Genomic DNA, 26,591 nt, shown 5'->3' with positions numbered 1-26,591 from the left:
GGTAAGAAGCATACAAGCAGGTCATCATGCACACAGGAAGCTTACAAGTAGGTCATCATGCACACAGGAAGGAAGCATACAAGCAGGTCATCATGCACATAGGTAAGAAGCATACAAGCAGGTCATCATGCACACTGGTAAGAAGCATACAAGCAGGTCATCATGCACACTGGTAAGAAGCATACAAGCAGGTCATCATGCACACAGGAAGGAAGCATACAAGCAGGTCATCATGCACACTGGTAAGAAGCATACAAGCAGGTCATCATGCACACTGGTAAGAAGCATACAAGTAGGTCATCATGCACACTGGTAAGAAGCATACAAGCAGGTCATCATGCACACAGGAAGCTTACAAGTAGGTCATCATGCACATAGGTAAGAACCCTGTGTACAGGAATCGTAGCAGACGGGTGGAAACAGGCTAACATAGTTCCAATCTACAAAAGTGGCAGCAGGGAAGACCCCCTCAATTATAGACCTGTATCATTGACAAGTGTAATAGTGAAAGTATTGGAAAAACTAATCAAAACTAAATGGGTAGAACACCTAGAGAGAAATGATATAATATCAGACAGACAGTATGGTTTTCGATCTGGAAGATCCTGTGTATCGAATTTACTCAGTTTCTATGATCGAGCCACAGAGATATTACAGGAAAGAGATGGTTGGGTTGACTGCATCTATCTGGACCTAAAAAAGGCTTTCGACAGAGTTCCACATAAGAGGTTGTTCTGGAAACTGGAAAATATTGGAGGGGTGACAGGTAAGCTTCTATCATGGATGAAAAATTTTCTGACTGATAGAAAAATGAGGGAAGTAATCAGAGGCAATGTATCAGAATGGAGAAATGTCACAAGTGGAGTACCACAGGGTTCAGTTCTTGCACCAGTGATGTTTATTGTGTACATAAATGATCTACCAGTTGGTATACAGAATTATATGAACATGTTTGCTGATGATGCTAAGATAATAGGAAGGATAAGAAATTTAGATGACTGTCATGCCCTTCAAGAAGACCTGGACAAAATAAGTATATGGAGCACCACTTGGCAAATGGAATTTAATGTTAATAAATGTCATGTTATGGAATGTGGAATAGGAGAACATAGACCCCACACAACCTATATATTATGTGAGAAATCTTTAAAGAATTCTGATAAAGAAAGAGATCTAGGAGTGGTTCTAGATAGAAAACTATCACCTGAGGACCACATAAAGAATATTGTGCAAGGAGCCTATGCTATGCTTTCTAACTTCAGAATTGCATTTAAATACATGGATGGCGATATACTAAAGAAATTGTTCATGACTTTTGTTAGGCCAAAGCTAGAATATGCAGCTGTTGTGTGGTGCCCATATCTTAAGAAGCACATCAACAAACTGGAAAAGGTGCAAAGACATGCTACTAAGTGGCTCCCAGAACTGAAGGGCAAGAGCTATGAGGAGAGGTTAGAAGCATTAAATATGCCAAAACTAGAAGACAGAAGAAAAAGAGGTGATATGATCACTACATACAAAATAGTTACAGGAATTGATAAAATCGACAGGGAAGACTTCCTGAGACCTGGAATTTCAAGAACAAGAGGTCATAGATTTAAACTAGCTAAACACAGATGCCGAAGAAATATAAGAAAATTCACCTTCGCAAATAGAGTGGTAGACGGTTGGAACAAGTTAAGTGAGAAGGTGGTGGAGGCCAAGACCGTCAGTAGTTTCAAAGCGTTATATGACAAAGAGTGCTGGGAAGACGGGACACCACGAGCGTAGCTCTCATCCTGTAACTACACTTAGGTAATTACACTTAGGTAATTACAGGAAGGAAGCATACAAGCAGGTCATCATGCACACTGGTAAGAAGCATACAAGCAGGTCATCATGCACACTGGTAAGAAGCATACAAGCAGGTCATCATGCACACTGGTAAGAAGCATACAAGCAGGTCATCATGCACACTGGTAAGAAGCATACAAGCAGGTCATCATGCACACTGGTAAGAAGCATACAAGCAGGTCATCATGCACACTGGTAAGAAGCATACAAGCAGGTCATCATGCACACAGGAAGCATACAAGCAGGTCATCATGCACACAGGAAGCTTACAAGTAGGTCATCATGCACATAGGTAAGAAGCATACAAGCAGGTCATCATGCACACAGGAAGCTTACAAGTAGGTCATCATGCACACAGGAAGCTTACAAGTAGGTCATCATGCACATAGGTAAGAAGCATACAAGCAGGTCATCATGCACATAGGTAAGAAGCATACAAGCAGGTCATCATGCACACAGGAAGCTTACAAGTAGGTCATCATGCACACAGGAAGCTTACAAGCAGGTCATCATGCACACAGGAAGCTTACAAGTAGGTCATCATGCACACAGGAAGCTTACAAGCAGGTCATCATGCACACAGGAAGCTTACAAGTAGGTCATCATGCACATAGGTAAGAAGCATACAAGCAGGTCATCATGCACACTGGTAAGAAGCATACAAGCAGGTCATCATGCACACAGGTAAGAAGCATACAAGCAGGTCATCATGCACACAGGAAGCTTACAAGCAGGTCATCATGCACACAGGAAGCTTACAAGTAGGTCATCATGCACATAGGTAAGAAGCATACAAGCAGGTCATCATGCACACAGGAAGCTTACAAGCAGGTCATCATGCACATAGGTAAGAAGCATACAAGCAGGTCATCATGCACACAGGAAGCTTACAAGCAGGTCATCATGCACATAGGTAAGAAGCATACAAGCAGGTCATCATGCACACTGGTAAGAAGCATACAAGCAGGTCATCATGCACACTGGTAAGAAGCATACAAGCAGGCCATCATGCACACAGAGAAGCATACAAGCAGATCATCATGTATGCAGGTTAAAAGCATACAAGCAGGTCATTATACACACACAATGTGTAGGGGAGCCGGTCGGCCGAGCGGACAGCACACTGGATTTGTGATCCTGTGGTCCCGGGTTCGATCCCGGGCGCCGGCGAGAAACAATGGGAAGAGTGTCTTTCACCCTATGCCCCTGTTACCTAGCAGTAAAATAGGTACCTGGGTGTTAGTCAGCTGTCACGGGCTGCTTCCTGGGGGTGGAGGCCTGGTCGAGGACCGGGCCGCGGGGACACTAAAAAGCCCCGAAATCATCTCAAGATAACCTCAAGATAATCTCAAGATAACCACAGGTAGGTCATCATGCACTCGAGTAGAAATCATACAAACAGGTCATCATGCACGCAGGTAGGAATCGTAAACACAGGTCAACAGATAGAAGCAATAGAGAATGGTTAGATTATAATGCAAGAAGAGAACTAAATGGGGGATAAAACCTAGACTTTCACAACTTTCTTAGCCCTTTAACTGTGCGGCCTATAAATATGACACCCCCCCCCCCCTCAGTGCGCAAGAAATTAATTCTCGGGAAAAAATTCTTTTTAGTTCTGAATGTGTCAAAAACCCCTCCCTGTATATGGGTATAGCAACGGAATTTCGAAATTGTACTTACTTTGGCTGCTATGGGGTCCATAAGGTGGCGTGTGATGTCATCATTCCCCCATGCCCCAGTGCAGTAAGCTCCCGGGGCGGGGCGCGCGAGTTGCTGCGAATATATTTTTGTTCATTTTTTGCGCGCAGTTCCAAATACATTTTATTTGTTTTTATGTGCTAATCCTATGTATAATGAACATGTACACTATATTATGGCAGTAAAACATCCGTACTGTCCAAGGACACTGTGTTACGTGCATGACACTTGTGTACATACATTGCACATATTTACCATGTATCATGCTAATTTATGTATATATACAATCTATTTACAGACTATACACTGTCACACACTATATACATTCACCATCAACACATTCAGAACACCGCAAGTGAGAGCTGTCACACCCAGCCAGCCCTCCCTCACTCCTCCAACATTGTATTCGCCAACTTAAGAAAATAAGAACAAAGGTAACTGCAGAAGGCCTATTGGCCCATATGAGGCAGCTCCTATCTATAACCACCCAATCCCACTCATATACTTGTCCAACCCGCGCTTGAAACAATCGAGGGACCCCACCTCCACCACGTCACGCGGCAACTGGTTCCACAAATCAACAACCCTGCTACTGAATCAGTATTTACCCAAGTCTTTCCTAAATCTAAACTTATCCAATTTATATCCATTGTTTCATGTTCTGTCTTGTGTTGATATTTTCAATACCCTATTAATATCCCCCCTGTTATGTCCATTCATCCACTTGTAAACCTCTATCATGTCACCCCTAACTCTTTGCCTTTCCAGTGAATGCAACTTAAGCTTTGTTAATTTTTCTTCATATGAAAGATTTCTAATTTGGGGAATTAACTTAGTCATCCTACGCTGGACACGTTCAAGTGAATTTATATCCATTCTATAATACGGTGACCAAAACTGAACTGCATAATCTAAATGGGGCCTAACCAGAGCAAGATATAGCTTAAGAACCACACCAGGAGTCTTGTTACTAACGCTTCGATTAATAAATCCTAGTGTCCTATTCGCCTTATTACGAACATTCATGCATTGATCCTCTTGTTTTAAAATCTTACTAATCATAACTCCCAGATCCCTTTCGCAATCCGACTTCGCAATCTCAACACCATCTAGCTCGTATCTTGTAACTCTATCATTATTACCTAGCCTCAGAACTTTACATTTATCAGCATTAAACTGCATTTGCCAATCCTTTGACCATTTCAAAACCCTATCTAGATCAACTTGAAGTGATAGCGAGTCCTCCTCCGAATTAATTTCCCTACCGATTTTCGTATCATCGGCAAATTTGCAAATGTTGCTACTCAAACCTGAATCTAAATCATTTATATATATTATAAACAACAGAGGTCCCAGGACAGAGCCCTGAGGTACTCCACTAACAACATTATCCCACTCTGACTTAACCCCATTTATACTAACTCTCTGTTTCCTTTGGAATAGCCATGTCCTAATCCAACTTAATATAGCACCCCCAATACCATGAGCTTCTATTTTTTTAATTAATCTTTCATGTGGCACTATCAAAAGCTTTGCTAAAGTCAAGGTACACAACATCACAATCCTTACCACTATCAACTGCCTCAACTATGCTGGAATAAAAAGTTAGCAAATTTGTTAAACATGAACGGCCATTTGTAAAACCATTTTGCGACTCATTTATTAATTTATGTTTTTCAAGATGGAGGCGAATTGTATTTGCAATTATTGATTCAAGTAACTTTCCCACAATAAACGTTAGGCTAATTGGCCGATAGTTTGACACAAGTGATCTATCTCCTTTCTTAAAAATTGGTACCACATTAGCTACCTTCCATGACTCTGGCACTCTGCCTGACTCTATTGATTTGTTAAATATGGTAGACAGTGGCTCGGAAAGCTCCTCTTTGCATTCTTTAAGCACCCTGGCAAACACTTCAACCGGCCCTGGGGATTTGTTTGGTTTTAGTTTTTCTAATTGTTTAATTACATCCTCCCTGGTAACTGCTAAACTAGTCAACCTGTCCTCATCCCCACCCACATAGACTTGTTCGGCTGAAGGCATATTGTTAAGTTCTTCTTTAGTAAATACAGATATAAAATATTTGTTAAAAATAGTACTCGTCTCCTTGTCATTATCCGTTATTTGACCTGTCTCAGATTTTAATGGACCTATCCTTTCCCTAGTCTTAGTTCGATATAACTGAAAAAACCCTTTAGGATTTGACTTTGCTTGCTCTGCTATGCGAACTTCATAGTTTCTTTTTGCTTTCCTAATCTCTTTTCTGGGGGGAGCCCCGTCGGCTCCCCGGAGCTATCCCAGGCTGATATGCTAATGTCAGACTTTGGCATCAGTCATGTGTATGGAGTTCTTAGGCCTACCGGGGACCATTGCCAGAACCGGGCCCCCTCAGAGAGGCAAGGGGAGCAATGGCCTATAGAAGCCCCCGTGTAGTTGGAAGCATTCTATGTCTGCCATCGACCGGAACAGGCACCCAGAAAGGTAAGCGCCCCAAAACAAACCCCTATTCTGGTTAAAATTGCTACCAAAAACCGAACTAGTGGATAGAACTCCCCAACCGAAAACAAGCAAACTAGTGTGACGTCACACACCGCCGCGCCGCTGTCTGCGCAGCTCCCCCCTCCCCGGGAGGGGGAAGGGGGAGCTCCAGACCCCCCGCGCCGGCTACCCACACCTCAGTTCTTGAGGCTGATGCTATAGGCGATGGTCGTGTGCTCTGGCTCCGGTGTCGCTACTGCACTGTGCTTTGTGTGTGGTGTTGGTTTTGTGGGTGCGAGAGCCAGGAGTTATCTTCAGTACTCGGGCTGCATGCGCCTAAGGCTGCCTTCCCTAGGTGCCCTGTAAGTACTGCCCTTGGGGCTTGGGGCCACCTTCCACAGGCTCCTCGGGGTCTGCCTCTTCTGGTCCGTTTTACCTTTCGGTTTTTCGGCTGCCTGTTGGGCTCTTGGGTGTTCTGTTCTCCCTTGTTACCGGCAGGTAAGAGGCAGTTTGCACTGGTAGGGGCGCAGGGTGCTGCTCAGCTTGTATTTCCCGACATCGCGGCCGGCTCTGTTCCTTGGGGTTCGCTGTCCTCTTGCGGGGTTTTGTTTTTCTTTTTGTTTTTGCCTGGTGGGGGGTTCTGTCATTTTATTCAGTTTGTTTTTGCCCTTCCGCTGTTCTCCTCGGTGGCGCCCCCTGCTAGGTCCCCGTGAGTGTACACGTCCCTGGGGTTCAGCTTTAGAAGTTTGCTTGGTAGTTTTGGGAGCCGGTTTGCAGCACCCTGCCTGGGACTACCTGAGCGCGAGTCCTCTTAAAGTAAACGCTCAGGACCCTGGGAATCCCCTAGGGGGCGCGTGGGTCCGATGGATGTGACCCCGGAGTCCCCACTCGCTGTGTGCGAGTTTGAGGGTTGCTCGGTCCCCTTGTCTCAGGGTGACCCTCATTGTTTTTGCCTCTGCCACGCTGCCTGTTGGGTTGGTGATACTTTCGACCCTGAGTCCTGTGAGTGTTGCTGCTTGCTTGTGACTCAATTTACCCAATCCTCTGATGATTCTATTCGGGTACAGGCGGCGCGTGCGTTGCAGTCTAGGTTTCGTCTGTTGTAACGCGCTCGGTTGGTTGCTTCCCCGGATGCCCCGGGGCTGCCCCGCTTTGCTTTTCGAGACCCGAACTTGGGGGTGGGGGTCGCTTCGATCCTGATTCAGTCCGCACCTCCTCGTCCTTCCCCTTCTGTTCGTTCTGGTCCCCCGCCCCTGCTTCCGGCCCCGAAGCGTCTGAGAGTTTCGGGGTCGGGGCAGGGGTTACTTGATCTCGAGACTCGGGCAGCTTCGGGGGTTGCCCCTTCCGGGGGAGCGGCAGAGGCATTTGAGTCTTGTCTCCCGGCCGAAGCTTCAGGGTCTGACCAGTGGGCCCCCCTTCCTCCAGCTTTTCCGGCTGCTCCGTCCTTGTCTTGTGGGGTCGGGGGCTTGGGGAGAGGACTCGGCCTCGGGTCCTCTGGTGACGGACCTCGAGGCTGGGGAGGGGCTGACTTGGGGGCCTTGGGCCCCGCTGGACCCCGCCTGGGTTTTTCTTCCCACTGAGCGGGGCTTATTGTTACAAGGAGTGGGGTTTTCTTTTCCCCCCTCTGCGTACGAGTTGGATTTGGTGTCGGCCCCTCCCCGGGTTCGGTTCCGTGTTCCCCCGGGTACGTCGGTTCCGTCCTTCCGGAGGTTTTCGGCTTATCGCATCCAACCTGGTGTGGTGCGAGCGGCCTTTGCAGCTTACCTCCTGCGTGACCCGGATTATGCCTCGGAAATGGATCCGTCCACGTTCAGGTTTGGGACTTCGTTCCCTTTCTGGCTCCGTTACGAGGTTCCGGAGTCGTCCTGGCTAGCAGACTGCCCATTGTTTGGTCTGGATTCCTGGCATTCCTTCTGTCGTTCCCGGGGGACGCTTGGGTCCGTCCCGGGGTCCCGCACCTTGTCCTCGGCTGCGCGTTCGTCAGCTGCCTTGTTGAAGCTGTTCACGCCGATTTTGCGGGATGCGGTTTCCCTGTTTTATGCTTCCCGTCTCGCGTGTCGGCAGGCGGTGCTGGGTTCCTCCGTGGAATCTGCTTGGGCTCTGGCTCTTAGGCGTTCTTCACCTTTTTGTCCTCTCCTGTTTGGGGAGTCAGCCGTGGCGCAGTTTATTCAGGCTGCGTCTGCGGCTTGTCGTCCGATGTCGGACTTGTTGGTTTTCCGGGGGTCCCGGGGTGGGTCTTCCTGGAAAGGTCGTGCCAGGGCTCGGGGTTCCTCTCGTCGTGGTAGGCCTCTGGTGTCAGGTTTGGGGTTGGCTCCTCCTGCGGACCCTCCCTCGTCTGGTCGGCGCGGTGTTCGCGCTGTGCGGGGTTCTGGGTCTCGTAAGGGTTGCCGGCCCTTTCGCGGTTTGCCCCCTTGACGGGGCGATGGGGGGGGGGGCGGCTTGCGCTGTTCGCCCGCGCCTGCTCCCACGATTCGTGCGCCTTTCGGGTCGTGTCTCGCGGCCTGCGGTGGCGTTGGGTGGCCCCTCCCCCCTTTGGGGGGTCGGGGCTGGCAGGGCAGGTTTCTTCCCCTGCGCTGTCGAGTCGTCTTGGAGTGGGTACGCTTGGGCATTGTCGAAACGACGTCGTCCCTCAGATGGGTTTCCCGTCTGTTTCCGGTTCCGAAACGGGACTGCGCGGACCTGCGGTTCATTCTGGACTTGTCCCGTCTGAACCCCTGGGTTCATTGCCCCTCCTTTCGGATGACTATGCTGTCTCAGGTTCGGCTCCTCTTGGAGCCGGGAGCTTGGATGGTGTCCTTGAACCTCTGGGACTCTTATTGGCATGTCCCGATTCATCCGCGGTTCAGGGACTGGCTCGGTTTTGTTGTGGGGCGTCTGAGTTACCGCTTTCGTTGTCTCCCGTTCGGGTTGAACCTGGCACCTCGCGTGTTCACGCGCCTTACACGGGTTGTGGTGGCTCGTTTGCGTCTCCTAGGTGTTCGGGTGTTGGCCTACCTCGACGACTGGCTGGTTTAGGCTCCCAGCCAGTCAGCTTGCTTGCTAGCCAGGGATTTGGTTCTTTCCCAGCTCGCCGAGTTTGGGTTCTTGGTGAACTGGAGGAAGTCCCATCTGGTTCCCTCTCAGGTTCGGACTTGGCTGGGTCTCGTGTGGGACTCTCGAACCGCCTCCTTGTCTCTCCCTCCGGAGTCTCTCCTGCGGCTGCGGTCCCGCCTTCGTCTGTTTCTGGAGGGCCCTCGGGTCACCCGGCGGTTGCTCGAGGGGCTGTGCGGGAGCCTAAACTTCGCAATGGTAGTCTACCCGCCGGGTCGGGTTTGGCTTCGACGGCCGTTCTGGTTCCTTCGGGGTTCCTCCTTCCGCCTCTCTCGCGATCGCAGTGTTCGACCCCCGGGGGCCTTGTGTCGGTTGCTGCGTCACCGGCTTCCTCTTTGGGTTTTTCGGGGTTCAGTGCCTTGGCGCCTACCCGAGCCCTCGCTCGATGTGTACACGGATGCGTCGTCTCTCGGCTGGGGTTTTGTGACCAGTGCTCACCAGGCCGGCCAGGGGCGATGGGGTCCGTCCTTCCGTCGAGCTCACAGCACGGTGCGGGAGTTCGCGGCAGTGTGGTTTGCTCTGGGGAGGATTCGGGTGGCCCGCGGATCGACGATTCGGCTCCATTCGGACTGCTCTCCGGTGGTTCATTGCCTGAACCGCGGGGGTTCGATGCGGTCCTTGTCTCTTTGGGGTTGGTCGCTTCGGGTGACTCGTCTGCTGAGTTCTCGGGGTTTGGCTCTCCTGGCGGTTCACGTACGGGGCGTGTCCAACGTCTTGGCCGACGCCCTGTCTCGCTTCGTTCCCCTCTCCACGGAGTGGACGGTCGACGACGAGTCCTTCCGTTGGCTTTGCCAGACGCTCGGGCGCCCCGAAGTGGACCTCTTCGCGTCGGCGTGGTCGCGGCGTCTTACCGTTTATGCGGCGCCCTTCCCTGATTGCGAGGCCGTCGGGGTCGATGCCTTTCGGCTAGACTGGTCGAGATGGGGGTTCCTGTACCTCTTTCCCCGGGTTCGGCTGTTGCTCCAGGTCCTGGCTCGCTTAGAGACTTACCGGGGGAGAGTTGTCCTTCTGGCCCCTTGGTGGCCGGCCCAGCCTTGGTTTCAGGCGCTGGTTGCTCGGTGTCCGAACCCGAGGGTTTTCCCGCGGCTCCGCCTCTTTCAGCAGATCGGGCCGGTGCGTCACGTGGCTGGTTCGATCTTCTCCTCGAGTCTTCGCGTATGGTTTTTTTGACTCGAGTCTATCATCATCTCTATGGTGAACAGGTGGCCTCCTTGTTGGTGTCCCACCTGAGGGCTTCTTCTCGGCGGCAGTATGAAGTTTCCTGGCGGTCCTTCCGTTTCTTTTTTGCGTCTTCGTCGTGTTAGCTCCTTGTCTTTTCGGGTGGTCTTGTCCTTCCTCTCGTGGTTGTTTCAGGACCGTCATCTTATGCCTAACACTGTCGCTTCGTATCGTGCGGCGCTGGCGGAGCCGCTTCAGCTTCCTTTCGGTATCGATGTTACGTCTGCGCCGTTTCGCAAGCTGTCTCGTGCATTGTTTCACCTCCGGCCTGCTCATGCGTCGCCTGAGCCGTCCTGGTCTTTGGACAGAGTGCTCGCTTTCCTTTCATCTCCTCGTTTCGTTGTGGCCCCTTCGGTCCAGGATTGTTTTTCCAAGGCACTTTTCTTGTTGGCTTTGGCCTCTGGGGGTCGGGTAGGGGAGCTTCATGCTCTCCTCCGGCGCAGGGGTTTCTGCTCTTTTGGTCGTGGTGATTGTTTTGTTCGTTTGCAGCCGTTTCCTTCTTTTCTGGCGAAGAATGAGACTGCTGCGTTCCGGAGGGGTCCATGGGTGGTTGATGCTTGGTTGGTCAGGCCGGGGGTGCATCATGTTTTGTGTCCGGTTGCGGCGCTTCGCCGTTATTTGCGCGCCACAGCTTCTGTGTCCGGGGACGCGCTGTGGGTTGATCCGGTTTCCCTTCTTCCCTGTTCGCGGGTTCGGGTCTCTCGGGTCGTCCGCAGGGTTATTAGGTCCAGCCAGCCTGCGGTCTATCCCCATGCCCATGACGTTCGTAAGTTCGCGGCTCTTGCTGCTGTCTTTGGGAATATGTCTTGGTCTGATATTCGGGCGCGGGGATTTTGGCGGTCGAACAGGGTCCTGGCTGCTCGTTACCTTGTGAATGTCCCTGGGCCTCGTCGGATGTGTGATGCTTTGGGTCGGCGGTTGCAGCCAGTTGTCTCGGCTTCGAGTTGAGGAGTGAGCGACGACCGCCTCCCGAGTAAGTCCCTCTTTTTTCTGTCTGTGGGTAGTTAGCTCCGGGGAGCCGACGGGGCTCCCCCCAGAAAACCAGCATTGAATGTAATGAAACGCCATTTTCTGGGTGAAACCCGGAGGCTCCCCGGCAACCCTCCCTCCCTCCGGTCGGCGGTTTTTCGCGTGTTTTTGACATCCAGCCTCAGAACTGATGGGTGGATAGCCGGCGTGGGAGGTCTGGGGCTCCCCCCTTCCCCCTCCCGGGAAGGGGGGAGCTGCGCAGACAGCGGCGCGGTGACGTATGACGTCATACTAGTTTCCTTGTTTCATGTTGAAGAGTTCTATCCACTAGTTCGGCTTTAGGTAGCAATTTTCACCAGAATAGGGGTTTGTTTTGGAATGCTTACCTTTCTGGATGCTTGACCCGGTCAATAGCAGACAGAATGCTTATAACCACACGGGGGTTTCTATAGGCCATTGCTCCCCTTGCCTCTCTGAGGGGGCCAGGTTCTGGCTCGTGGTCCCCGGTAGGCCCTAGAACTCCATACACATGACTGATGCCAAAGTCTGACATTAGCATATCAGCCGGTAAAGCTCCGGGGAGCCTCCGGGTCTCACCCAGAAAATGGCGTTTCATTACATTCAACGCTGGTTTTGTGTTCCTTTGGAGATAGCTTACTATCTAAAAACCATCTCTATGTCTCGTTCTTTATTAGAGTTCTGTAATTCCTTTCCACATAATTTGTAAGGTGTGTGTTATCCATTTTCTCCAATTCCATATTCCATAACATGGCATTTATTTACATTGAACTCCATGTGCCACTTGTCATTTCAAGCACTTTTTTTATCTAGATCAATTTGAAGGGCATTACTGTACAATCATCTGCATCTCCTAGCTTCCCCAGTATCTTAGCATCATCTGCAAACCACAAATGAGGGTTGGGGACCCTCAGTTCTCAATGTACAATCGAGAATTCCGGGTTCAAATCCTGGGCAGGACAGAAATGGCTAGGCACATTTTCTTTCACCTAATTTCTCCTGTTCACCTAGCAGCAAATAGGTGCTCAGGAGTTAGTCAGCTTGTTGTGGGGTTGCATCCTGGGCAAGGTCAGTAATTTGACCAGGGGTGGGGGGATGGGGGAGGAACCTAGATACAAGCCAAACATTTATGAATACACACTGGTTTCCTGTCCCCCCCTTCCCCCCCCCCCAGACACACTTAATTATAATTATTATAAACATGTTCATATAATTTTTTATTCCTTCTGGTAGATCGTTTATGTAGACGATGAGCATTACTGATGCATGAACTGAACCCTGTGGTACTCCGCTAGTAACACTCCTCGAGTCAGATACATTCTCTCTTTTTACCGCCCTCATCTGTCTGTCAGTTAGACAATCTTTCATTCATGTCAGAAGTCTCCCTGTCACCCTTCCAGCATGTTCCAGTTTCCAGAACAGCCTCTTGTGTGGAACTCTATCAAAAGCCTTTTTTTAGGTTCAGATACACAGTCAACCCAATCCCCTCTTTCCTGTAGTATCTCTTTGGATTTATCATAAAAACTAAGTAAATTTGTTACACATGATCTAACTGTTCGAAAACCATACTGTCTGTCCGTTATTATGTCATTACTATCTAGGTGTCCAACCCATTTGACTTTAACTATTTTTCTAGTGTTTTGACTACCACGCTTGCTAATGATACGGTTCTATAATTTAGGGATTCCTCTCGATTACCATTTTTATAGATTGGTACTATGTTTTTTTCCATATACTGTACAGTATCTGCTAAGATTCCTGTGCACAAGGATGTCTGGAATATTAATTGGAGTGGAATGCTCAGCTAGTTGCACATTCCGCAGCACCCAAGGTGGAACTACTACTACTTTGCGATAAGTGCAGTCTGCATGAAGATTTGTCCTCCCGATGACTGCACGAATGGTGATGTTGAAAGATACGGCACTCACAGTAGCTCATCAATGTTCATAATTTGACAGAGATTGAAAGTTATCGATGTCTTCTATTTATGCGAGGATAATGAGAAAAATACACATGAGTGGAAATGGACTCAGGATGGCAAAAATGAGGAGTTGTGTTAATGGTGGTATCAAATTGTTGCTGTTTAATGAAATGTGTGTGGTTTAGTTAAGAGACCGAGTTTGTGAGTCGAAGTATGTTTGGGAGTTAGTCACAAGTCAGATAGGTTAGGATGGATTATGGTAAGGTAAGGTAGAGTACATTAAGTAACATGGGGTTAATGTGTATAAGGTTGGGGTAGGTTAATTGAAAATGGAATGTTATGTTGTCGTATTTAAAATTTTTACGCCTGGGATGTGATTACATCTGTCTTCTTTGAAGTGCCAGTAGTACACTGTGTTGAATATCTGGGAGTGGTTGGAGTTTGTGTCGTAGGTGAATTTGGTTTATGTGCTTTTTCGGTCAAAGTGCCAGGTCGTTGGGAGGTTTGTACAGCTGGGGGGTTTCTTACTTTTGGTGCCGGTGGTTGGGGTTTGTGGCAAGGCAACCTGGGGAGTGACTTTGGTAAGGCGTGCTAAGGAGTCATCATCAGTTCAAATGATGTATATCCAGCAATGGTAGCTGTGTTAGGGCGGATGTCATTGTCTGGACATGTTGATGGGGTGTCTAATGGGTCAGCCTCAGGGATGGGTTGGTTTACCTGTGTAATGAATTTAGTTAGGAGACAGTCCAGCATCTTTTCTAGTGCATTTTCATTGCAAGTGACAAGAATCTCAACAAGATCGGGACTCAGTTGTATGTTGTTTTTGTGGGAGAGGATTGGACTCCAAGTGCAGGATTGCCAGTGACAGAATTATCATATACAGGTACAAGCAAAGGTTGTGGTTGTGCATCTCTGTTTTGGTATGAATGTTTGTGTGCCTTTTTTTGCAAAATTTGGCATACATCCCATTTACTTCCTTGCCTAGCAACACGTTTGTCCAATTATACCCATGAAATTTTTTTAAGTTCCCCATAGCGTCCTCTCTTGAAATCGAGTTTAACAACTGTTTCAGTGTCTCCATTCTTATTTATTTATTTATTTATATATATACAAGAAGGTACATTGGGTTTGTGAGAATACATTGGATAGTACAGTATTTACATTCTTGTAAAGCCACTAGTACGCGCAGCGTTTTGGGCAGGTCCTTAATCTAGCAGATAATTTTAAGTAGGTAATTTGTATCAGAATTGATAAATGATAAAGATACATTGCAAGAGAAAAATGAGATGAGAGAGCTTAGTAAGTATATTAAAACATCATTCTCATTCCCATCGTATCTCATTCTCTATTAGATTATATCGCAAAGCATATTTAACCCTTAAACGGCGCATAGCTATATACCATTTGACACCCACACCAAAAAAAAAAAAAAAAAAAAAAAAAAAAATTTTTCTTCCTAACCTGTTAATTTGTGTTCACTGATCACGGGAAAAATAATAAAAAAATCGTAAGTGGCATATATTGCCCACTATAGGGCGGGGAAGTGTGACAAAAATCAGGCGCTGACTGAGCGTGCGTCCCAGGCGGTCTGTTGATCGCCAACTGTCAGGCCAGAGTTTCCACAAAGAGATAATTACCTAATTATTTCAATGTCTCTGATTGATTTTTCGTAGTTTTTTTGCTGTAATATTATTCAATAGTGTGTAGTGTGATATATTTATATAATAAAATGAGTGAATCATCGCTGTACTCAAAAATATGGTGTGCATATTGTTGATTCAATTATGTTCATCAAACAGTGAACAAATACTTTGTCGGTTATTACACTATATACACAGGTTATATATAAGTATCTGCATGTTTTGTTCACCATGACAAACCACTAAGTTGGTATGCTGAGTGGCAGTGGCAGGCAGTGACTGGCTGCCACTCCCTCACCTCACCTCACCTGACTTGCCACCATTCTCCACCCACCATACTGTTTTTGTTTTTATATACAGACGTTATATATAAGTATTTACATGTTTTGTTCACCATAACTGTACATCTAAGCTTGTATGGTGAGTAAAGGCAGAGACGTAGCTACTCACACAGTCAGCTGGTGGCGGCCACCCTCAAGGCCAGACGCACTAATATTTCTCCTACAACAATACTGTTTGTGGTGTTAATACGCTATATACACACATTATATATAAATATCTACCTGTTTTATTCACCATACTTGTACAAGTAAACTGGTATGGTGCCCAAAGACCATCGTGGTCATCAGTAAACAACATGATAAGTCCTGCAGACGACGCTCCTCCCTCACCAAAATGGCGGCTCCCAACCTCCTACTCTCGCTGTTATCTCACACAATACACACGTTATATATAAGTATCTACATTTGTGTTCACCATAGCGAACCACTAAGCTGGTATGGTGAGTGCAGTCAATAAAAGGTGGCCACACACACTCAAAAGACAACGCCACCATCCTCCCTCCCACAGCATTACTCCTCCCTCCACGGCGCACAGCGCCAAATATCACCACAATCCTGCTATTATCAGAACCCTGGTCAGTTTTATCACAGTCAGGGGTCTTTTGTAATAATATCATCACTACATAATAGCATGAACAAGTATATTATGGCATTTTTAGGCGATGCTGAGGTCACAAGCTGAACAGCAGTGCTGTGAGCTCATGCTGCGTGCGTCAGGCTTGGTTGCTCACTCAATACTGAGGCCAATAACACCCGGGAGTTTGGCCCACGATTTTTTTTTTAAATGGCGTCTGTTTACAAGAGCCCTGATGAAGGTGTGGTGAACCCCGTGTATCCACGGGCCGTTTAAATCTTGCGTAGTACTCCAAAGCATCACATGATGCGATGCGCAATTTACTGCAAGTCGGTCAAAGCATCATATGATGCGATGCACAATTGAAGGGTTAATGTCCAAGAGGACGTGATCACTCTTTCCCATGTGTGCTGACCACCTGCGGTATGCAGGAGGTCAGTGTTCCCTAAGTGTTCCCTGTCCCACCGGAATCGTCTGTCAAACCATTTCCAGTCGCCCCTCAGTCCCTCCTTCATGGACTCCACGTATCTCATGTAAGTGAGCAGGGCCCGTCCTTTTAGGGATGCTTCACCAGGTAGATCGCTGCATACATGGCGAAGTTTTGGGCCCACTGTCCGTCAGTTAATGGCGGCGTCTTTTTGCCTGCAGGATGTACGACTGGGGCGTGTCTTGTGACGCCAGTCTCAGTGGGGTCAATCCCCAGTCATGGCCCAGTCATGGCCCAGTAACTCTCGCAGGTCAACGTATTTGTTGGCCCATATCCTTTCCTTGAGGACTGCCGGTACATGTGTTCCCAAGGTAGGGAATGTCTGGCCCTGCCTGAGCAGAGAGCGGCCCGGGCCAAAAGCTGGAAGGAGGTGTAGGGGAAGGGGAGACTTGCTCACATGTCGATACTCACTAGAAGGAAGTGGAACTAGAGGTGCGCCTCCGTCTTCTTGTCTCATGTTCTCGTCCAGACCTCGTGCTCCGGTGCAGTGGTGCGTTTTCTGTGGAAGAGTTTTCACTCGAAGTTTCTTCCTGTGCGTCTTGTACCGCGGCTGCCCCTGGTGTACGTTTTGTGTTGGCCCCAGCTGGGCTTCACAACTGGGCCAGGAGTGTCTGTAGTGTGACACAGTCCTCATCTGACAATTGCTGACCACCCGTGCGTCTCGTCTCCCGTTTTCGTGTCTGAGTGGCCCTGGGGAAGTCGTCATCAGAATCTGAGTCTTCTGACGTGCCCTCTGAAGTCGGGGAAGCGAAGCATGCTGGCTGTTGTTGTTTCAGATTTAGCTACTCAGAACGAAATGTCCATGTAGCACGGGCTATGTTGAACCCGTAACGTATCGGCTTAGTCTGGGTTCTCGGCAGCTGCCTCCGTGCGTTGCTTCGCCCGCCAACCGGTCATACCTTCTGCACGTGGGACGTTAGATCACTGACGGTCTTGGCCTCCACCACCTTGACCGTCAGTAGTTTCAAAGCGTTATATGACAAAGAGTGCTGGGAAGACGGGACTCCACGAGCGTAGCTCTCATCCTGTAACTACACTTAGGTAATTATCTACCAGGTCAGGCACCCCTGAAAGGTAGGAATTCCAAAACAAACTACAGCTGGTTAAACTTTGCAAATTGAAAGCAGAACAAGCAAGCAGAACTCCTTAATCAGTAAACAATCAAACAAGCATGACGTCACCACAGCTGCCACATCTGCGCAATTCCCCCTTCCCTGGAAGGGTAAAGGGGGAGGGGGGGTAGAGATGGCAGACATAGACTGCTTCCAACTAGATGGGGGTGGCTATAGGCCATTGCTCCTCGTGCCAAAACCTGGCCCCCTCTATGAGGGGGCCAGGTTTTGGCTTCTGGTCCCCAGTAGGCCTAGAACTCCATCGATTGACTGTTGCCACGGTCTAATATATGCACACATCAGCCCAGTATAGCTCCGGGAAGCCTCTGGGTCTCGCCCAGAAAATGGCATTTCATTACATTTAAGGCTGGTTTTATTGCAGATCATTTATATACTGCTGAGATATTGATTATTTTCTGGTTTCTAGGAGCCTGTGCTGAACATCACTCTCTTTGGACTGCTTCTGATTGCTGCTATCATATGCTTCGTATTTTGGACACGTCACTATGTTCCTCGTGATCCTAATGCACGTTCTTCTGGCCTTGCTTTGGGATGCTTCGTCTTGTTCTCCAGCATCACGTACCTGGTTGACGGTGTCTTTGCGTGTCGTTTATATTTCCGGTCTAACTGAGCAAGCACTTGCCATTTGACTTGCTTGTATGTTAGAAATTAAGGTATACTAGTACATGATATTTTATTAAATGTTGTCCAGAGGAAAACTAAGCTGTAATCACTGTTTTGAGAATCTCTAATTTGTATTAAGTGTTATTTCTGCTATTAGATACTTTATAATCTTCTATATGAGAAAGTTTTTAATTTTTCAGTTAAAAACATTTATATATCAGTGCCTGTCTGTTACATATCTCTCATACCATATCCCCCTTACTGAAGTGAATGACTGTGTAAGTACTGTATTAAGAACATTTCTGCATAGTTGCCTTCCTTCATGTTGTCTATGCTTGAAACAGGTGTTTGAAGAAGTGTCCATGCTAGATTGACATACAAAAGTGTTCATACATGATTGACTTTCAGAAGTGTTCATGCTAGATTGACTCGCACAAGTGGTGCATTCACCAACTGCTTGTAAAAACAATGAAAAAGAATGCACCAACACATATGGTTGTCTCAATTCATAAATAGAAATTGAAAAGCTGAAGAATGATCACTTAGAAAACATGTAGCCAGAAAAAATGGAGATTGTATATAGATTGTAAATTAGAAATTGAATTTGAAAGTTGAAAAGAAGAGAAAGTCATGGATTTATTGACTTGATAAATGCTAAATGTGCAGACTCTTATGTTGTTATTTGTTTGTGCATATGGTGTAGGCAGGCCTCATGCCTGCCTTCCATTGGTTAACTGCGGTGCCTATAGAAGTAACATCGGGAAATTTCTAACCATGTTAGTGAAGTGATTCTCATTTTTGTTCCCCGAGAACAGTCATAGTCAAACTAGCATGAGAAATCTGTTGATAAATGTTTCAATAGTCTGTTTAAAAATCTTCATGATGTTAATGAGTTCCATAGTACAGTTGGGTTCATACTTGACTCACATTCGGGTTCAAATCCCAAGTGGGACAAAAATGGTTGGGCAATTTCAATTTCACCCTTTCCTTTCCAGAGATTTATACAGTTGAATAACTACCTTCTTTTCCTTGAAGTTAAAAGTTCACATTACTTACCAAACCCAGGTAATAGTATTTTTTTTTTTTTTACTGCAGCTCCCACTTGTGCAACTTTCAGTGATTCAGATTCCACGGTTCTTTTCTTCTTCATAAGTGTACACAAGCTGCCTGTCCTCAACAAAGTGAACTATTATTTGTATTGTTTGTTGCTTTTGTATTTTCCTTGGGTTAATTACTTCCAGAAGTGCCAATTGCATTGTATATTATCCATACCATTTAAATTCAAATTATTTGCGTTATGAAATCTGTAATGTATCCATTAAATTATATTGAGAATTTTAATTTTTTATCTTTAAGTACTGTGCAGTTATATAATATAAATATGTACAGGTAGTCAGTTGATACATTTTTCCTATGATTTGATTGTAAATGTTAAAGAATGCATAATAATATTAGTTGTGTGAGAACGAAACCACACACCAGAAAGACGAGGATAAGACGACGTTTTGGTCCATCCTGGACCATTATTAAGTCGATTGTTTCGACAATGAAACATCGTTGTCTCATGTTTCTGGTGAGTGGTTTAGTTCACATACCTTCAAGCCACGTTATTGTGACTGATCGTCTGCATATTTGTTGTGTGTTATATTTAATGTTCCGAATCTCATAATATTGTCAAGGGTAACAACCATATCCTGTGTACAGTGTATAATAAGTAACTCTCCATGACTTCCGGTAAATTAAATTGTATTATGTGTGTGAATAAACTACATGCTTGAAGCTGTTTTGTATCTTTGATGCCCGAATTGTTCAATCTAGCAACTACGCAGTTTTGAAAGGGAAGCATATATGACTTTTCCCAAGTTTTGTGCAGCAAAACATTCCTTGAGACCTCAACCAAACTATGCAGCATTTTGTTAAGGATCTTGTAGGAAAAATAGAGACATGAAATGGGGGAAGAGAGTGATTGCCAGTGAGAGGTTCTGTGCTTGAGGAAAGTGGGAAATGTGAGGTAGAGTGGAGAGTGTATGAATGCTTCTAGTTATTCATTTAACAAATTTAAAAGTTACAAAGAGCATTGACTGGTTGCATGACTGGATTATCTCCATGAGTTGCTGCTTGACTAGATAGCATTAAACTAATTGAACCATCCTTACCCACAGTTCCTGAGTCTGTAGTAATCCGGGGCCAGATTCACGAAGGTACTTATGAAGGTTTTTCTTCTTAGCTATGAATGTTTTCCTTCTTAGCGCCTTCGTGGCGGCTACACAACCTGTCCTCTTAAAAAGAACGTCGCTTTTGGCCGTTTGTCCGTATGGCCGAATATGGACGTAATTTGAAAATGAAAAAAAAATGAAAATAAATTTTGGATTTTTTTTCAACAAGAGTAAGTTAAGGGTCCTCTGATAGGTTAGGTGGGCAGGAAATTCTCATAAAAGTTTCAAAACGGTATGAAAAACGTGAATTGAAAGTCATCTATTCTAACCTTACAGAGTCGGCCAGACGACTCAAACAGAAAACGGAACGGTACGTCACTTTTGTGAGTCGATTTCATTTCAAATTACGATCAAATTTGGCCATAGCGTGCATACGAGCCAAAAGTGACGTTATTTTTAAGAGGACAGGTTGGGCTACGTCGGTATTCAGGTAGCTACACTAAGTCGAAAAACCTTCGTAAGTTTGGTCCGGGATCTAAGTGTGCTGTCGGGCACTCGTAGCTTTACGTAAACTGGATATAACTCGATTTTTCTCTACTACATGACACTGGGATCAATTTTAAAATTTTGGAACAAACTAAAGATTATAAAAATTGAATCTCGTGAAGAGGAGTCCTTCGTGTTAGTTATATATGCATTCTCTGCTTGAAACTTTGAGTAAATATGTCTTTTATGATATTAGAATTAGTTTTATAATAGCAAGATATTATACCCATAGTTATTAAGTAAACACACACTGGTGAACATGAAATATGAGAGAAGGTGATGAGCCCTGCCTGATGGGATCATTTACTATCACCAAATGCCCCTGTTCACCTAGTAGTAAGGGTGTACCTTAGCTATACATACCCATTTCTAATTTATTTAGTTTGGTTTTATTTTGAGATTAAATCTGGGTGAGACATAAAATAAAAATATGCTGCACAAATGATGTTAGGTAAGGAGAAGGGTAAAAATGTCAAAAACTTTATTCATTGAATACTTAAAGCTATAATTATGACTATATGGACTATTAAAAAAAGAGAGAGGGAAGTAGGGGTCAAGACCTCTTCCTGTTATACAATTTGGGTGTGGAACAAGTAATTATCAAAAGAAGGCACCATGCCGGGAAGGCTATGTAGCAGTAAGGCAGTGAGGTGAGGCAGCTACTTATTTGAGAAATGCTTATTTTATTTACCTTATAAGCTGAGACAACTTATTTTATTTGAGGAATACTCAGCTGATTCCTCTACATTTAGCATGGAATAAATTTGTGTCCAAGACCTCTTCCTGTTACACAATTTGGCTGTGTGTAACCAAACTAGAAATGCTCTACAAATCAAGGGACCCAGAATGTGGAATGACCTCCCGAATCATGTCAAAGGCTGTACCTCTCTCAACCAGTTTAAGAGTAAAACCAAGTACAGTGGAACCTCGATTAACGAGTGGCTCTATTAACGAGTTTTTCCAGTAACGAGCAAGCCACTCGCAGCAAATTTGTTTCTATTGACAAGCTCACCTCTATTAACGAGCAAAACCACATGGCGTTTCCTAGCATCTCGCGGGTTCTCGCAAATTCTCGGACGCCTCCGACGCCAGTGTTGTTGTATCGCACACGACAAGCATCCCTCTGGATTTATTTGAGCTTTTCTTTGGGTTTTTAGTGGTTTTGCGACTACAATTTGTAACACATGATGTCTCCAAAGAAGCTGCTTGCTAAAGATAGTGTTGTCAAGAGGAAGAAACACAATTACTGTGGATTTGAAGAAGGAAATTATAGCAAAGCACGAGTGTGATGTCTGTGTGACTGATCTCACAAGGGAGTATGGCAGGTCTCATCAACAATTTACACCATTAGTAAGGGAATGAGGAGGTAAGGGAGGATGCTGCCTCTTCCACTGAATTCAGGGAAGTGTTTGGAATGTTTGAAAAGGTGAACGCATTCTTGGAAAAGCTGCCCTGATAAAGCAGTGACAACCCGGTGTGTGAAAATGGTTAATTAATTTATCACTTTGTGATAACACTTTATGAAAGTGTTATCACTTTCGCAGGTATATGTCGCTTGAACGTGACACACTTTTTTCTCTTGAATGCACCCAAACACCGCGCTCAAGCGTCATTTGAGCAAATATTTCTATAAAATCCAATTCTTATCCGATTGTATACATGTTTGCCATGAAATTTCCGTTTTCTTTAATAACCACATTGCCTATTTGAGAAAACGGCATTGTATTGTAGCTTCGTGGTAAGACTTATATTGTTGACACGAGTGTATTCGACGTAGTTTTTTATTTGGTGCTGGTCTAACGCATCCTTGTGTGACATTTGAAATGAAATTTGGGTGAAATTCCCAAGAAGAGAGAGTCTGCCTGACTCAGAGGTGGATTCTCCTTCCACACCATAACCCCTCTCCTCCTTCCCACCTCCCCATCGTCTCCCTCAAGCCAGCAACTACTCTTCATAAAGTAAATATTAAAACACTACAACAAAACATTTATATTTACAATGTGCAGTATTATATTTACATAAAAAAAGTCATACAAGTATGGATGTTTTTGGGAGTGGAATGGATTAAATTTATTTCCTTTATTTTAAAAGGGGAAATTTGTTTCTCAAGACGAGTTTTCCAGGTAACGAGCTCGGTGCCAGAACGGATTAAACTCGTTAATAGAGGTTCCACTGTAATTGGACAGACTTGTTCCTAGGCAGGGAAATAAATGAAATGTATGCCAAATTTTTAAAAATATACGAGGAAGGCACACAAACATTCATATAAAAACAGAGATGCAGGGCCAGAAAGCAGGATTGGTTCAACAGAAATTGTGAAAGGGCCAGAGACCAAAAGACACAAAAATGGAATCGGTATAGGAAGAGGCCAAACCCCCAAACATACCAGCGATACAAAGATGCGAGAAATAACTATACGGCAGTAAGGAGAGGGGCAGAAAGAAATTTTGAAAAAAGTATAGCGGATAAATGTAAAACAGACCCGAGCCTATTCTACAAATTCATAAACAACAAATTGCAGGTAAAGGATAATATCCAGAGGTTGAAAATGGGAAACAGATTCACGGAAAATGAAAATAAAATGTGTGAAACATTAAATGAAAAGTTCCAAAGTGTGTTTGTACAAAATGAAATCTTCAGAGAACCAGACAATAAGAATTCCAGAGAACAACATAGAGCGGATAGGTGTGTCTAGAGATGAAGTGGAAAATATGCTAAAGGAGCTCAGTAAGAACAAAGTAGCTGGCCCAGATGGAGTTTCACCATGGGTTCTGAGAGAATGTGCATCTGAGCTCAGCATTCCACTTCACCTGATCTTTCAGGCATCCCTGTGTACAGGAATCGTAGCAGACGTGTGGAAACAGGCTAACATAGTTCCAATCTACAAAAGTGGCAGCAGGGAAGACCCCCTCAATTATAGACCTGTATCATTGACAAGTGTAATAGTGAAAGTATTGGAAAAACTAATCAAAACTAAATGGGTAGAAGACCTGGAGAGAAATGATATAATATCAGACAGACAGTATGGTTTTCGATCTGGAAGATCCTGTGTATCGAATTTACTCAGTTTCTATGATCGAGATATTACAGGAAAAAGATGGTCGGGTTGACTGCATCTATCTGCACCTACCTTGAGGTGCTTCCGGGGCTTAGCGTCCTCGCGGCCCAATCTTTGACCAGGCCTCCTGGTTGCTGGACTGATCAACCAGGCTGTTGGACGCGGCTGCTCGCGTCCAACCTAAAAATCTAAAACCTAAAAATACCTAAAAATGGCTTTCGACAGAGTTTCACATAAGAGGTTGTTCTGGAAACTGGAAAATATTGGAGGGGTGACAGGTAAGCTTTTAACATGGATGAAAAATTTTCTGACTGATAGAAAAATGAGGGCAGTAATCAGAGGCAATGTATCAGACTGGAGAAATGTCACCAGTGGAGTACCACAGGGCTCAGTTCTTGCACCAGTGATGTTTATTGTCTACATAAATGATCTACCAGTTGGTATACAAAATTATATGAACATGTTTGCTGATGATGCCAAGATAATAGGAAGGATAAGAAACTTAGATGATTGTCATGCCCTTCAAGATGACCTGGACAAAATAAGTATATGGAGCACCACTTGGCAAATGGAATTTAATGTTAATAAATGCCATGTTATGGAATGTGGAATAGGAGAACATAGACCCCACACAACCTATATATTATGTGAGAAATCTTTAAAGAATTCTGATAAAGAGATCTAGGGGTGGTTCTAGATAGAAAACTATCACCCGAGGACCACAAAGAATATTGTGCGAGGAGCCTATGCCACACTTTCTAACTTCAGAATTGCTTTTAAATACATGGATGGTGATATACTAAAGAAATTGTTCACGACTTTTGTTAGGCCAAAGCTAGAATATGCAGCAGTTGTGTGGTGCCCATATCTTAAGCAGCACATCAACAAACTAGAAAAGGTGCAAAGACATGCTACTAAGTGGCTCCCAGAACTGAAGGGCAAGATCTACGAGGAGAGGTTAGAGGCATTAAATATGCCAAAACTAGAAGACAGAAGAAAAAGAGGTGATATGATCACTACATACAAAATAGAAACAGGAATTTATAAAATCGATAGGGAAGATTTCCCGAGACCTGGAACTTTAAGAACAAGAGGTCATAGATTTAAACTAGCTAAACACAGATGACGAAGAAATATAAGAAAATTCACTTTCGCAAACAGAGTGGTAGACGGTTGGAACAAGTTAAGTGAGAAGGTGGTGGAGGCCAAGACCGTCAGTAGTTTCAAAGCGTTATATGACAAAGAGTGCTGGGAAGACGGGACACCATGAGCGTAGCTCTCATCCTGTAACTACACTTGGGTATTTACACGGAGGAAAACTGGACTCTCCCTTAGTAACCTACTCAGTAGACTGTCAATGTACTCCATTTCTTCTTGCAATCTTTTAAATACAACTTAGTGGATTATCTTAAAGTATAGCAGGAGAAATCCCTCGCCCCTGAATACTTTATCCTTCAAACTCTTAATGACAATTAACAATATTCCCTACACAGGTTATGTGATCCAGTCCACTTTTTCTTCACACAATTTTGTTGCAAGGCAAAACATTATTCCTGAACAATCTCCAGCTCAAAGAAACTACTTTACTGGGCGGGATAATCTCAGTCACCCATGGCCAGCTGAATATTTATTGGAATAAAACACGCCAATACCCCTACCCAACTCCTTTGTATTAACAGATAATTTATTATAAAGACTGCCTCCATTTATACCTCTCCACAGGAGATAAGGTTCATAACAATCTTTTTTAATTTCTGCAAAGGAACATAATTGAAACACTTTGAATGCTTCTTAAGCCTTTATTAATTTTACTCCTTTTATAGCTTACATTTTTACAAAACCATAAAAATTTTTTTTACAAAACATACATTTTTACAAAACTATATAAATTTTTTACATTATTTTTACAAAACTATATAAATTTAATAAATCTTTTATATGAAATGTTAATGGTAACGGTAATGCCAGAAAAGACATTTGCAGATCCCAAAACTTAAACACTTTTTAAAGTAATTTCTTCTATCACCCCCTACATTTTATTTTTATCTAATGTAATTGGTTTAACTTTGTCTTTCATTTTACAGAAAACACAAAGGCGCATTTACATTTGCCATTACAGATAAAATTATACCAGAGCAGAGGGCAACTTCTTCACAGGTAGACGGTGATGCAGATGAGGAGTCACAATAACGTGGCTGAAAAATGTTGACCAAATCACACACTAGAAAGTGAAGAGACGAGACGTTTTGGTCCGTGTGGGACCATTATCAAGTCGATTATGGTAATGTAGTAATACAATCCACTTGATAATGGTCCAGGACGGACAGAAACGTCTCACCTCTTCACTTTCTAGTGTATGGTTGGTCAACATGTAGATGGTGTTAGTGTGCCATCCCCAATTAGATCAAACAAGATACCATAGTTAAATTCATCAAGGACAGACAACAGACCTTATCCACATATGTCTTTTAAATTTTATTTTAATACATTGAGTTAAGTTTACAGAAAACACACAAGTGCACTTTTCCATTACAGACAAAATTACACTAATGCAGAGATCAAGTTCTTCACATTTTAATGGTGTTAATGCATCATTGCCAATTAGATCAAGCAAGATGCTCACATCAAATTCATCAAGGACACAGACAACAGATCAGATTACCCCGCAGAGTTGTACCTCCCACTTTCAAGCGAGTAAGACACCATCGCCTAATCCTTCAAGGGCACCGAGAACAGAGAGCACGAGAAATCCTGGCTTTGAAATAAATAGAAAATGCTTCCGTAGACCTTTTAGTCTGCAAAATAATGAAAAAGAAAATTTGCA

The 26,591-nt window shown here is 44.9% G+C and overlaps 1 protein-coding gene across 2 annotated transcripts in view; it reads left to right on the top strand.

Annotated features, from left to right (window-relative positions):
* LOC123754135 (uncharacterized) overlaps window positions 1–19,786 on the top strand; it is an 84,590-nt gene extending 64,804 nt beyond the window's left edge. For both annotated transcript variants that reach the window (XR_011223576.1, XM_045736336.2), the window contains one exon: window positions 17,811–19,786. Coding sequence is in view for 1 of the 2 variants with exons in the window: in XM_045736336.2 (XP_045592292.2) it covers window positions 17,811–18,014 (204 nt within the window). In the remaining variant the exon portion in view is untranslated. The remainder of the gene's footprint in view (window positions 1–17,810) is intronic.
* The last annotated feature ends 6,805 nt before the right edge of the window (window positions 19,787–26,591 follow it).

This window comes from Procambarus clarkii, chromosome 6 (assembly GCF_040958095.1).
Source record: "Procambarus clarkii isolate CNS0578487 chromosome 6, FALCON_Pclarkii_2.0, whole genome shotgun sequence".
Classification (NCBI taxonomy): Eukaryota; Metazoa; Arthropoda; class Malacostraca; order Decapoda; family Cambaridae; genus Procambarus; species Procambarus clarkii.
This window is presented reverse-complemented; position numbering and strand designations above follow the sequence as displayed.